Here is a 13008-nt window from a genome sequence, read left to right on the forward strand (position 1 = left end):
AGCAGGGTAGGCTCGGCCTTTCATCATTTAAAAAAAATATAAAACGTCCATTTGAGGTGGGTATTGACAACACCAGTACTAGCACCTATCATGTAAACGTCAAAACGCTGACCAATTTGTCATCTGTGCATCGTAAATGGTCACAGTTACAATTCATATAAAGCTCTTATTTTTGCTCAGATACATTTATCATGCATTTGCAAAACAATCACAATAGAACACAGTGCCTCAATCCACATATTTTCTTCAATTACAGAGTTATGATCCATCAAATTCCATGCTAATCCTCGGGATAAACTAAAAGATTGTAAAACTGCAGGAAGTATGCCAAAAATGAAAGTTAATATGAAAATATCCAAAACCTGAAAGGGAAACAATAAAGACGCACATTGCATGGTGTAAGGGAGATGAGAGGACACAACTTGGAGCATGGCCCTTATTTAATTATTTAATAGGAGCAAAACAGAAATATCTTTAAAATAACAAGGAAAATATGGAATATGTTAAAGTGTCACAAATATGGGTCGGTTTGTTCATGCCAAAAATTAGACTATAAGGTCGGGGCATATGCTATTTTTAACATAAATTATTCGCTTTCCCGTTTTGTCCATTTTTTTTAGAATGCTGCTTTTCACTGTGTGGAATGTTTTCACTATTCTTGTTTTTATTTTTGCTTCAATACAATTCTTACTTTTGCGTCGTGTAATGTTTTATTGCCCCACAGAGTAACGTTCATAGAGTTCTGGCCCCGTTCAGATACCGAGAGCTGTCCTTCGCGTTCCACAGATCCCCGTGAATCACGTGTCAGAGAGAAGATCTTTCCGAATACTGGGATCCTATAGGCCCAGGCTGCTAAATTGTCCTTGGGCCCAATAGACTTTATAGGCTCAAGCTGTATACATCAGGCCAATCCGTCGCGTTAAGCACTTCCTTCAGGCTCATGAATCAGGCAGCATAAATATTCCAGGGACGAAGAGCTTAAAGTCTCCGATCTCCTAAAGCTCATCCGTCCTTTAGGTTACAGGTGTCCTGAGTGCTTGGATTGCAGAACTACTCATCGGATGACAAAGATGGTTCCACCTTCAAGCCTCAGAAAGCAGAGCTAGGCCAGCAGTTTAAACATAGTACAGGCTTAAACGTCAGAACTGTACGGCAGGTTCCACAGATCATGAACACGCCTGTCTCTGCTTACAGAGACCTTGCAAACGCAGGCTCCCAACATCTGGAATATCCCTGAAGGTGCAAACAATTTACAGCATTGGGCATCAGATCTATCCCTCGTTTTACCCAAATGTTACATTCTGTAGCCACAGACAGCAGTGCTATCTCACAGGCTCTGGTAGCAGACAGCGGGGTTATCCCTAAAGTTACAAAGCTCTTTTAGCCTTGGAGCAATTTCTCATGGTACCTGTACCCTCTTGGCTCGTGTCACAGCCATGCTATCCTAGTAAAGAGAGGCTTTACAGGCTCAGGCAATAGAACTATCATTCAGCTTACTCAAATATTACCAGCTCAGGCAACAGAACAACCTTGCAGATCATACTGATTTCACATGGCCGGTCAGTGCTCATAAAGGTGTACCGACTACATGAACACCCAACGCGAGTGATGGTCGCATAGGTGCCAACTGTATATGTGAGAAAGAGCGAGATATGCAGATGGGGATGTCAGAGAGCTGTGAGGGGAAAGGGGCGTACAAGTGGCTATCTGTGAGAGATTGCAGAGGAAAGGGGTTTGAAGGGAAGAACGATTGTCTAAAGCACCCTGTTCAACGCCCCCTCGTAATCTTTACTTTCAGAATCAATTTTTTCAATTCTGATTATTCACAACAAAAGCGTTGTCACTCTTTTATCGGAAACAGCTAACAAGCATTGGCAAAGACAATAGGTCTTGGTTGTTTTAGGTATTTGGTACCTAAATGCTGGTGAGGTGGCACTGTGAAGCAGAAAACGTTAGCATAATTTTATAAGCCATGCTCTTTATTACATATGCCATGCCTCTTAGAAAAGATTCCTTGACATACTTCTTTGCCCGTGCCCTTTTAAAGACCTACTCCACCTTTTCACCCTACTTAATCCACTGCTTACAGGACTAGAAGCTACACACATGGGTTAGCCCAGAATCTGTAGGTAGAGTAGAGTTTCATTGGAGATTCACATTAGAAGCAGATGCATGTTTCAGACGACAGGACTACCTGTCACTTCATTCGGATTTTACAGGCTTGGGCCTTAGAGCTGCACACATTGTACAGGCTTAGAACACAGGCAACATAGCTAGCCGCCGTTTTACATACAACGCCTGGGACAGGCCTCAGACAACAGAGCTTTCTTTCATTTCACTGAGAATGTGTCGACTCAGGCATGAATGCTGTCGCTTGGAACACACCGATTTCAAAAGCTCAGGTCTGGGCCAGCAGGGCTGTACCCCAAGACGTAAAGATAATATAAACCCCCCTACACTGCTCCTGCTGCGTCCCTGGATTCCTGTTGGAGTTCCCTCTCGACTCATAGCCCCCCACCCCCTTGTTTGTTTGTGGTAGGGCGTGGATCTGAGAGGAAGTGTTCATATCCTTTAATGTCCTCCGAAGGCTGTTTGAAGGTGTCAGTCTAAATATTATGCTACCTACTGCTTCAATTGAAGCTTGTGACCAGCACATGGGTACCAAGAGGCCCTGGAGGGCTTGACTGGGGGCTCCGAGGGATGAAAAGACGCGGGTAGGGGAGAAATAACTAACATTTGACTCACTTTTACTAATTGTGTTTCTCTGATAGTGTGCATATGCTTTCGTTTTCATGCACTGGCAGTCCTGGGCAATCCAGGTTTCACGTGTGTATGTCTGAAAGGATTTTACCCACTCAACATGGCGCATAGTCTATACGAGAAATCACGCGGAGAGAATGAGATGCGGGGCATACATACCTCTGTGTGGCGGGTGAGAGAAATGACAATGCCATTTAAATGCCTCCAGTATTTGAATAGAGTGGAAGCGGGAGATGAGAGACATGACAGAACCACATATATACCACACGAGTCAAAATACAGCAAAGTATTGAAAGGGAATTAAAAATGATAAATTAAAATATCTTAGGCTACACACTGCCGGGGCGATATGGCAGACACTAACTGATACATACCAACACTCCCGATTGAGATGGGAGAGGGTGCTTCTGTAGGGGGACAATAATTTTAAAGACAAAATCTGGGACATTTTACAAAGATGGAAGAAGGACTAAATATTTACTTCAACCGAGCGCATAGAATAACATTGCTCACGAGCAGAGACTTACAGAAGAGGCACTAAGAACAATAATTAAATGTGATTTTTAAAGCCAGTATCGTGCTTGGTAATTAAATTGCTATCTTACAACAGCTGCTAATTAGCCCTGTTTTGGAAAAAGTAAAAGGCACCTCCCGCTGCTCTCAGTCGACCCACCCTAAAAACCAGGACAGGAGCTACATTTCCAGGAATCTGTAGGGACAGCTGGTGAAAACCCGGGACTGTCCCAGCCTATCCGGGATACCTGGTCACGCTTTGCTTCTGCCATGTTAGCACTACGACAGGCCTAGCGGAGGCTGATGGTTGCCCTCCTCGTCCTTCAAGGCCATAGTCTCCCACCCCCTCCCATGAGAACCAGAGGCAGGCGGGGAACACTTCAAACAGATTTTAATTGGGAGCGGAGGGAAGGGGGAAGCCCAGGTGGGGATAGGGAGGGTGTGAGAAGTGTCCTCGCACCCGGGTGGCAATGAGGTGAGCAAACAGAGGAGAAAGTTCATTATAGTCAATGCCATGTAATACTTCAAAGATGAAACACAGGGCTACGCAACAGAAGGTGACTTCAGGGAGCTTCAGGGAATGGTCAAATACCAGGAACTACCCCACAGATGGGGGCGAGCTAGTCCTCTGCAGAAATGTTCAGTGCAGTAGTTTGTGATAAGCCCCAATATATTGATTTCCCTCTCTTTATTTTACTCTTCATTTCTTGTTCTCTTTCGAACTTTCGTTGTATTTTTCCAGTGTCTCCCCTATTCCGCCAGTCTTTCTTGCGATTCCCCTTTTCTTACGTTCTTTTCTTACTGTTCCCATTTAGAGTCTTATTTCTTTCATGTTTGGTGGCTACTAATGTCTCTTATGATCTACTTCATGTTTTCTTCCTTGTTCTATTTTCCTTGTGCCTTCCTATTATCGGTTCTCTTATATTTCACTTTCCTCTTTCTCATTCTCGCGCATCCGGTTGCCCCCTTCTCTGTGTTACAACTAAACTAGCATGTTTTCTTTTTCCCTCGTATTTTCTGCCACTCTGCCCGCTCTCACCGTCTCATTCGCTGCCACTGATTACCTTTTCTCTCTCCCCTTCTTCCATCTCACGCCGCGTTACCTTCCTTTTACGCGTCTCTCTGCCATGATCTCTACTTTTATACTGCTCTTCCTGTACTTTTTTGCCTTCGCCCTCCTCATTTGCCTTTGTTCGCTCCATCGTGCGCATTTTGCACTCCCCTATCGATCTCTTCCCCTCTCCCGTTTTTTGTGTTCTCCCCATTCCTTCGCACCGGTCCTTTCCGTACATTTGGTCTTCTTCTCTAGTCTCTCTCCTCATACTTTGATTCTCTCTCACCCTGCCACTTGTTCTGTCCCACCCCATCGCGCTCTCACCCACGATTCTTTCATATGATGTCTCCTCCGTCTCTCACCCTTTTCTCCCCTTCTTCCTTCCGTGTGGCACTCTCCCCACATACTGCCGTCTGATGTCTTTTTCATTGGATCTGACTCTCGTCTTTTTTCCCTTCCTGACACTATCTCCCTCGCGGCTCTTCTTTCTTCAATCCCTCCTAGTTAGGATTTTTGAATTTATTTCGTTCTTGGTGTGGTGTGAACCATACTCGGATAAAGGGCGTCAAAGCGCTTCATCGAGTTTGGAGAAACAAAACAATCATGCAATCAGGTCTGTCTTTCTCTGTTGTCTCTTTACCCGTCTCCCCCCCCCCCCTTCCCTATATCACCCCATCCTCGCTACCATCCTCCTCCAACGCCACTCACATCTCCTTCCTTCCTCAGAGCCTGCCCTCTTCGCCCTCTCTTTCTCTCCAGCCATCACAGGGCATCTCTGGAGCCATAAATCGGCCTTCAATGAGGGTTAATTCAGTGGTAATGTGTCAAAGCACCCTGGCCCCTCCCCTGTCTGCCCAGGTGTGAACACTCGGGGGGGTCTGCGTCAAAGGGGGGCGTGAAGGGTTATAAATAAGACCCAGGTCACTGGTCCCCCTCTGTAGCATCCCCAGGCCCTCGACAAGCAGCAGTCCGTGCCGTCACATCTGGAGCAAAAGTCCTCCTTGTTCAAAGTAGCGGACTGTGTCCTCGGCCTCCAGGAGCTTCGGAAGTGGCAGTCTGCGCCCTCGGCCTCCAGGAGCCTGGGAAGTGGCAGCTTGCGCCCTCACGAACTCCCAAGCAGCAGTCTGATCCCCGGGAGCAGCCCAGTGCCCTTTACTGGCCCAGGCTCTCTGGGAGTACCAGCGACCAGTGAACTTGGCCTCCGTTGATCCTCAGTCATAATTACACCAGCAGCCCCTGAAGCAACACCGTGTGCCCTCTGATCCTCGGAGGGGGCCCGCATCGTCTCTAGCCTGTGCACCCAATCTTCACTGCCACCCGGACTTCAATAAACTGGATTTTATCCGAAGCAACAGAGTGTGTCCTCTGACCCACTGACGTCATGGTTCTCTCACACCTCACCTGGGCCCTCGGTCAATATTAAACGGAATCTTCAGGAACGGCGACTCCCTCAACCCAGCTGAAGTTCGGGCATTTTGGGGCAAAAACACTGGGTCTTTCTGAACCCTTTGTACTGGCAGTCTGACCCTACATAAAAGGTCGCGGAGAAAAAACTGATTGTGCCCTAGGCCCGCGTTGGGCGCTACACAGCAGCAGTCTGTGGCCCCTTGAAACCTGGACCCTCTCGCGAGAGCAGAGCTATCATGTACCATCCGGATGTCTTCTCGCACTATGGGCCCTCATATGGCATCAGGACCCCTCACACCATGGCATCGGCCTATGCCCCTGGGCACCACGAGGCCTTTCGATATCCAGGTAAGTTTGGGGATTCTGGGACGGAAAAGGGGCACAAAACAGAGGGACACCTCCCCATAAATAAAATGCATCCGCTCCTTTCCAGTGAGAAGAACCTTGGGGCTGCCTTAAAGGAGCGCCCTTCTCTAAGACTGACACCTGGCAGCAGGCCACGGGTGCCCAGCCCTGGACTTTCCTTTTACAATAGGGTGGGTTCTGGCATTTGTAGTCTTTTTCTTACTTCAATCGGACCTAGACGACTAATATACTATGTTTTGCAAAAGATGTGTGTGTGTGTGTGTGTATATATATATATATATATATATATATATATATATATATATATATATATATATATATATAGTGTCCTGCTTAAATGGACACATAAAACTCCAACCATACCAAGGGGTCCTGCCCAGGGAAATAGGGAGCACCGCTTTGGGATCAGAGTCGAGATGTGGCACAGGGGACATTGTCATGCATGGTGGCACACGCTTCAAGTACCTAGGCCGCGAATAAGGGATATTCTTAGCAATCAAATCTCACGGGGCCCTTTACGGCACCTAGTCAGAGGGGTATGCCCGAGGGCATAGGAGGCATTCCACCATGGCACAGGGCACTAACGCCTCTGATGCTAAGTTTGGTGTTCAGTAGGGCCCCGCGCAGTGGCCTAGAAAGGGTGTAATTGCTTACAGGGCAAGCAATTCAGGTTTGCAATTTTTAGCTTCTTGTGTGATAGCAGGGGGAGGAAATTGTTTCTCGAGTCGATATTTCAGAAATATGTTTGGACTAGGAAAAAAATAATGAAGAAAATGAATAGGAAAGTATTACGAAACGTACTCATCATTTTACGTGTAGGCCTGTCAATTGTGCCACAGAGGAACACTAACCGCGTTTTAAAAAAAAAAATAACGAGCAAACGGGCTTCGCCCTGTCCCTATTACTTATGTAAAAGCAAATGGAGCAAAGTGTTTTGCCTCAAACTGAGTTCTATCAGTAAAGTGAAGAAAATGCTTGTGTTTAAAAAAAATAGTCTGTGACCAGTTTGCACACTAGTTTACCCTGAATTAAACTTTAGTTTGGGAGAAAATTATGACAGTATGAACTGCTCTGTAAACCCCCACCCCCCGCCTCAAATTGAGTTAAGAAGGGGCACATGGAGACTACGCCAGCAAATGGTTTGGTTAGAGGGTGAGTGTGAGGCCTGAAGGGTGTTAGGACATTGCAGAGCGGAGGGGACGGGGGTGCAGTCTGGGGCCACCACCCACTGGGAGCACAATGTGTACTAGAATAGCAGGGTGCCGACTAGGCAGGGTTGAGTTGGCATGGCAAAGCAGACTAAAGTTTTTTTTTTCTTTTTTACATATACAGCGCTTTTTATCACACACGCACAATTTATAGCATTTCGATATACCGACCTCAGAGGAAAAGAAGGCTGCGAATGCAACGAGCGCATCGCTGCTATCTTTGCCACCCTATCGGCGCGTGATGAGCGAAAACTTGTGTAGTTGATGTACTTTTACCTAAAATCAGAGTTGTATGAGCGCCAACATATCGCCATTTTGCCACTTTCGCGCGCCCCTGGACCCCGGGCGCAGGACACTTCTGGGGGGCTATGTCAAGCGTGCTGTTGGCATGCTTCCATTGCCTTTAGGGGCACCAGCGGCAGCGAGCCGCAGGTGGGCCGGGATTGAGATGCACTGGCAGAGCCGAGTCTAATGACTGTCGTTACACACTGAAAGTGCCGCGTCTGGGGCCCTGTGGGGAGCTGCAGCAGAACGAGAGAGCGCTCCAGAGCTGAGGTGGGAGCAGGCTTGAGGTGCGTTGGCAGAGCTGAGCCCGGCTCGCGGCTGAGCTTGTGCCTGGACCGCACTGAGCGAGCCAAGTTCGGGCGACGGCCGAACCGCAGTGGCAGAACTGTCTGTATGTGAGCAGGGGAGGCGCGCCCACAAAGCACGGTTGAGGGCAATGGACGATCCGACTCCGGAGTCGGGGTTGAGTGAAACGAACGAGCCGGGGTCGAGGTGCAGTGAAAGAGCCGAGCCTGGATCCGGCTTGAGCTGAACTAGCAGATCCCACCGTGTATGGAGTTAGCGCAACGCCGGAGCTGGTCGGGGGTTAGGTGAAGGCCCCAGGTGCGCTTAGAGATGACTCTAAGTCAGGACTGAGGCGGAAGGGCAGAGCCGGGTCACTCGGGCCTGAGGCACACTCGTACTCTGCTTTTCATGCCCTCAGGGACTCCGGAAGCACAAAAAGCAACAAAAAGCGTTAAAGCGAGTACACGTTCAGGCCTCATAATACCTGTACCCTCCACCGAAATATAGCGCTTATTTCGGATTATATAAAACGTGCCAGAGGGTTACATTTCCGATTATCCACAATAAACCCACTGACGTGTTTAGGCCGGTTTTTATAGTATCCGACCAAAAATTGCAGGGAAGATCGGAATATTATCTGGGGGCAGGGGTTACATCTGTTCTTAAGTAGGACATAGGGCAAAAAGACCAGAGTGTAACCTGCAGCTCATTTGTTCGAATCTCGCTGAGGTAGCAGAGTGGGTGAATGCACTCCCTGCTGACAGCTGCACGAAAACTGCGGCTCTCGAGCTTATTACACGTCAGTAAAATAGCTGAGTGGGTGAACGCACTTGCTGCAGAGGTCCCGAGATAGCAACAAGAGGCAGTCCGCTATTATTTACCTTGTAGCGTTAATGTACTAAGATTTTTTTGTTTACTAAGATTACCTCGTGTCACATTTAGGGGATTACACCTAGCAACAACCTAATGTCCACACCACTACCCCTTCAAGTACATTATTCCGACTTTAAGCGGACATGTTTGAAAACATCATGTCTAGAACTACCAATAGGCGCTGTGATGCCACGCTAATGGTAGATTGCGCTACACAAATGCCAATTAACCATCTGTTTTAATGCATAAATTGTATTGGGACTGTGATCTTGAGGGCAGTGGGGGAGTTACCAGTGAACGTGGTAGGTGTCAGAGACTTGGCTAAAAAGAACAAAATAGTCTTTAACAATTTTTTTAATGCTAATGTGGTGTTAAGGAGGTGTGCCAGGCATAATGTATGCAAGGGGGGGCATTCCCACACAGGGAGGCCCAAAAAAATGGTGCAGTGAAATTTACAACAACAACAAGGCAGGCGTCATAGTAAGCTATGGGCCTCCCCGTGCTTTACTGCACAGCAAAGCAGCACAATAGTCAGAAAGTTTTATGCTATTGTGCTATCGACCGCCCTGGTGCACCATATTATAAATACAGCGCAACCATGGTGTCATGGGGGGGGGGGGGGGCAATGGGAATACAAGAAAAGTGGCGATTTAGGACTGATGCGCGCCTCTTTCTGTGAAATCTGCCACTTACTGCTTAAAATAAAAACAAGTGCTTTCAAAATGTCCATTTTACCAACTAGCGACCAAACTCTATCTAATACAAACATTTTTTAAATGTCCCCATTAAAAGACATCACTCTAGAACTCTGGAGGTAATGCTCTTACATTACCTCTAAGCAGTTTTCAGATTTTCTGACTCAGCAAGGGCACACGCACCTATTTGTTTCTGGTAGCAGGGCCCCTGGCGAGAAGGCATGTTTCTTCTTCAGTTCTCTCCCACCTCTCTCAACTTCACCCCTCCTTTCACATTTCATCTGACGCATCTCAAGGACCCCATTGTCGTCCAGGGACAGCTGTTTTTATTAGCAAAATGTATAGATATTCTTTTCTAAAATTACAAAAAAATATGGGGTTCTGTGTTTACTACAAGACAAACTCTGTTTTTTAAAAGACCTGCATGAAAAAACTCCCCATTACCTCCAAGAGCTAGTCAGCTGACAAACACTCTCCCAATGCTTTTAAACTCGTCTCTTGTCGAGATGGAGATTAGCGCTCAGAGACCACGACAATGAGGATGACAGTGAGCTGTATAAGTGTCAACAACCAAAACACAACAAAATAAAATACAAACCCGAGGGCTGAGTACTTTGATATCTTTACTACAACCCCAAGATGGCACTGTTGGACTATATTAGGTTACTAGTAAAATGTATATTTTTCGCAGGCTCCTCATTTAAGAAAAAATCCGTAAGGAATGTGCATGGTGTACTTGACAAGAATTATTCAGGATGATTGGTAGCCATGCCAGCCACACCTTGATTCATGGTAGTTAAAACCATTACAGTTTTTGCAATATCAATAGCCAATGGTACTTTATAATAAAACGTATACAGCTAAATTGCATATTCAATAGTGAATTGAACAAAATAATGACTACTCAGAATGATTACCATTCATGGACGAAGTACTCATGTTTGGAACAGGATTCTTTAATGTCATTTGTACAAATACTTTGAACCTTGGTCGAAGATTTTATAGCTTAGCTCATATTTTTAGGTATGGCCTATGAAAGTTTTAACCCATGGACTGAGCAACTTCAATGATCTCATCGATGATGTTAAAAGTGATGCAATTTGTGATGTAACATCATGCACTGTCAAATGTGAGGTCATAAATTGTACAATAAAGAATGCCACGGTATAGTCATAATTAGGTTAAAGTTTACATATAAAGAGTGTTTTTGTTTTGCTAATAATTTTTGTGCCATTTGATGTATCTTAACAAAACTTTCCAAAAAACGTTCATCCACTTCAGCTCTTTCCTAGATGTTTTCTGGGTAATCTGTCAGGAGGGGCAAGAAAAAGGGGGTGTCTCAAACATTGATTTCTCAACTTATTTGGTGTAAATCTGTGCTTTGTTTTTTTAGAAATGTACGTTTAAAGAGGTGTGTGGGGTCGTCATGAAGGAGTTAAAAAGTTAGGTATATCTAGACTGTTAGTCCTGTGGGAATCCCATGGTACTGTAAATTAAAATAATAGGGCTCTCTGATTGTCCAAGGGAGGCTTTCTCCTCAATGCCCTTTCAGTACCTCAGTCCTGTGGTACTGTGCAATCTGATTTGTCAGCCACAAATGGAAAGGACATTACAGGTCTCAGGTCCACCTGTCCTGAAAAAAAACCATTACAAATATTATGAGGTGGCAGGGTAGGGATACCCCGAACCCCTAGAACTTGCGGGGTGAGAGACGGGACCAGAGGGACTCTCCTGGGCCCAAAATGAGAAACAAGTGTGCCGCAGGTACTGTGTCATTCTTGTTGGATTCAGCATAGCCCTACCACGGGAACCCCCATTTAAGCATCCGCCCATGGTACAGCAGTAGCATGCATGCTTCACTGGGGGAAGCTTGTATGTTACTATGGTACCATGGAGGTGAAGCCTGAGTACCAGTACCTCAAGAGTAAAAAAGTAGCAATAAAAAAAAAATGTGGGCTGGGAATTATTGAGTGTTGGCGTTATAACAAGGTGAAGTAATAAGAGCGTGCCTTAAATTTAGAATATCCAGAAATTCATTGAAAGACACACAAAGGTCAAAGTCACGTTTTACTTAATGTTAAAATAACATAAAAGTTAACATTTAAAAACAAATAAAACATTGATATTCACCAGTTATAGTTCAATGACTTAATTATAACTTGCACCCCTGCATTGCACTGCTTATCACCTCACTTAGTACATCACTGATGACATCTCAAATTACATCATTGATGACATCACTTATGCCATCATCCAGCCATTTTTACAATGTCCTATAGGGTTTGTGGACTTGAAGTAATTCAACATGCAAACACACAAAATGTGCTCACTGTGCCATGGCAACTGAGCTACATCCGACTGAGCATCCCTAATCAGGGGAAAAACTGTCTTGGGTTGCTGATGTTCTGGTTCAGGGAGGTCCTGGCCTGGTACCCGGCGGTACTGTTCCCTTTGGAGGAGGGTCAGAACTGATTTTCATATGGCTGGATCTGAACTAAGGTGGCATGGTGGGCAAAAGAACAATGGGTTAGAATGCTATCCCAGCAATTGCCAGTGGTCAGACTTATTGCAACCATTTCTCCCATCACCTTTTTGTGTGTTTAATTCAGGATGTTACAGCTGTAGCAGATTTAAGAGATATGTATTTGGCATTGGATAAACCCCTTTTGCCAGGCCCTGTCGACAACACTCCATAGTTTGGTTAAATACATTGCACACATTCCTGAGACGGACACAACAATTAAGCCATGTTTATAACACCAGTGTGAAGTAAACTATCCCTAAGTGGGACATCACTACATTCTATATTATTCAATAATCTGAAATGCCACAAAATCTTCAGCGAAGTCTGGAAATTAAAACGCACAATTTATAAATGTCAGTGCCACATATAATTTGTCTATAGCAATATACTACAAATATTTAAAATGGGCACTTTCCCAGTAATCACTGGTGGATAATCTGTTGTCAACAGAAGCTTTGACCTTTCTCACACATTATTGGAACAGGCTGTGGCATGAAGCCACAAGCTTCCTTGAAACACAACTGCAACCCATATCAAGTGCACTCACCCTTTCTTTTGTTTAACATGACGTAACACTCGCACCTTAAACTTTAGTGATTTTGAAATGGTGCATAATATAACTTCCACCATGCACAACCACGCTTGCCTCTAGTAATTACTTGAGTTCCATACATTGGACCCACAGGTGCTCAAACAGTAACTTGATGCTGTTTATGACTATATTATCAGTCATGTCAGTGATATCATTTAAAATGTCATGAGTGATGTAATTTGTGAAGGCATAAGCAGTGCATGGTGGGACGCAAGATATAGTTAGCTCAGTAAACTAAAACTGTTTTTGTCTTTGCTTTTTTAACTAATACACACACACACACGTGCTATTTATTACCATTATGGAGTCTGGGTATGGGCCATGGCTCTTGAGAGTTAAAGCCTCAAGCGGGTCCTCATGACCTTCCCCACTCTGCACCCAGTACCCACGTGAAGGGTGTTTGTGAGTTCGTGCACAGGAGATACTGAGGTGGGGTTCACTTGTCA

The 13008-nt window shown here is 45.4% G+C and overlaps 1 protein-coding gene across 1 annotated transcript in view; it reads left to right on the forward strand.

Moving 5' to 3' along the window:
- The first annotated feature begins 5270 nt into the window (after positions 1–5270).
- The window catches only part of LOC138304204 (T-box transcription factor TBX6-like), a 42415-nt gene continuing 34677 nt past the window's right edge, over positions 5271–13008 (forward strand). The window contains exon 1 of the mRNA XM_069244069.1: positions 5271–6082. Coding sequence (XP_069100170.1) covers positions 5971–6082 — 112 coding nt within the window. The 5' untranslated portion in view covers positions 5271–5970. The remainder of the gene's footprint in view (positions 6083–13008) is intronic.

The sequence above is a fragment of the Pleurodeles waltl genome, chromosome 7 (genome assembly GCF_031143425.1).
Source record: "Pleurodeles waltl isolate 20211129_DDA chromosome 7, aPleWal1.hap1.20221129, whole genome shotgun sequence".
Classification (NCBI taxonomy): Eukaryota; Metazoa; Chordata; class Amphibia; order Caudata; family Salamandridae; genus Pleurodeles; species Pleurodeles waltl.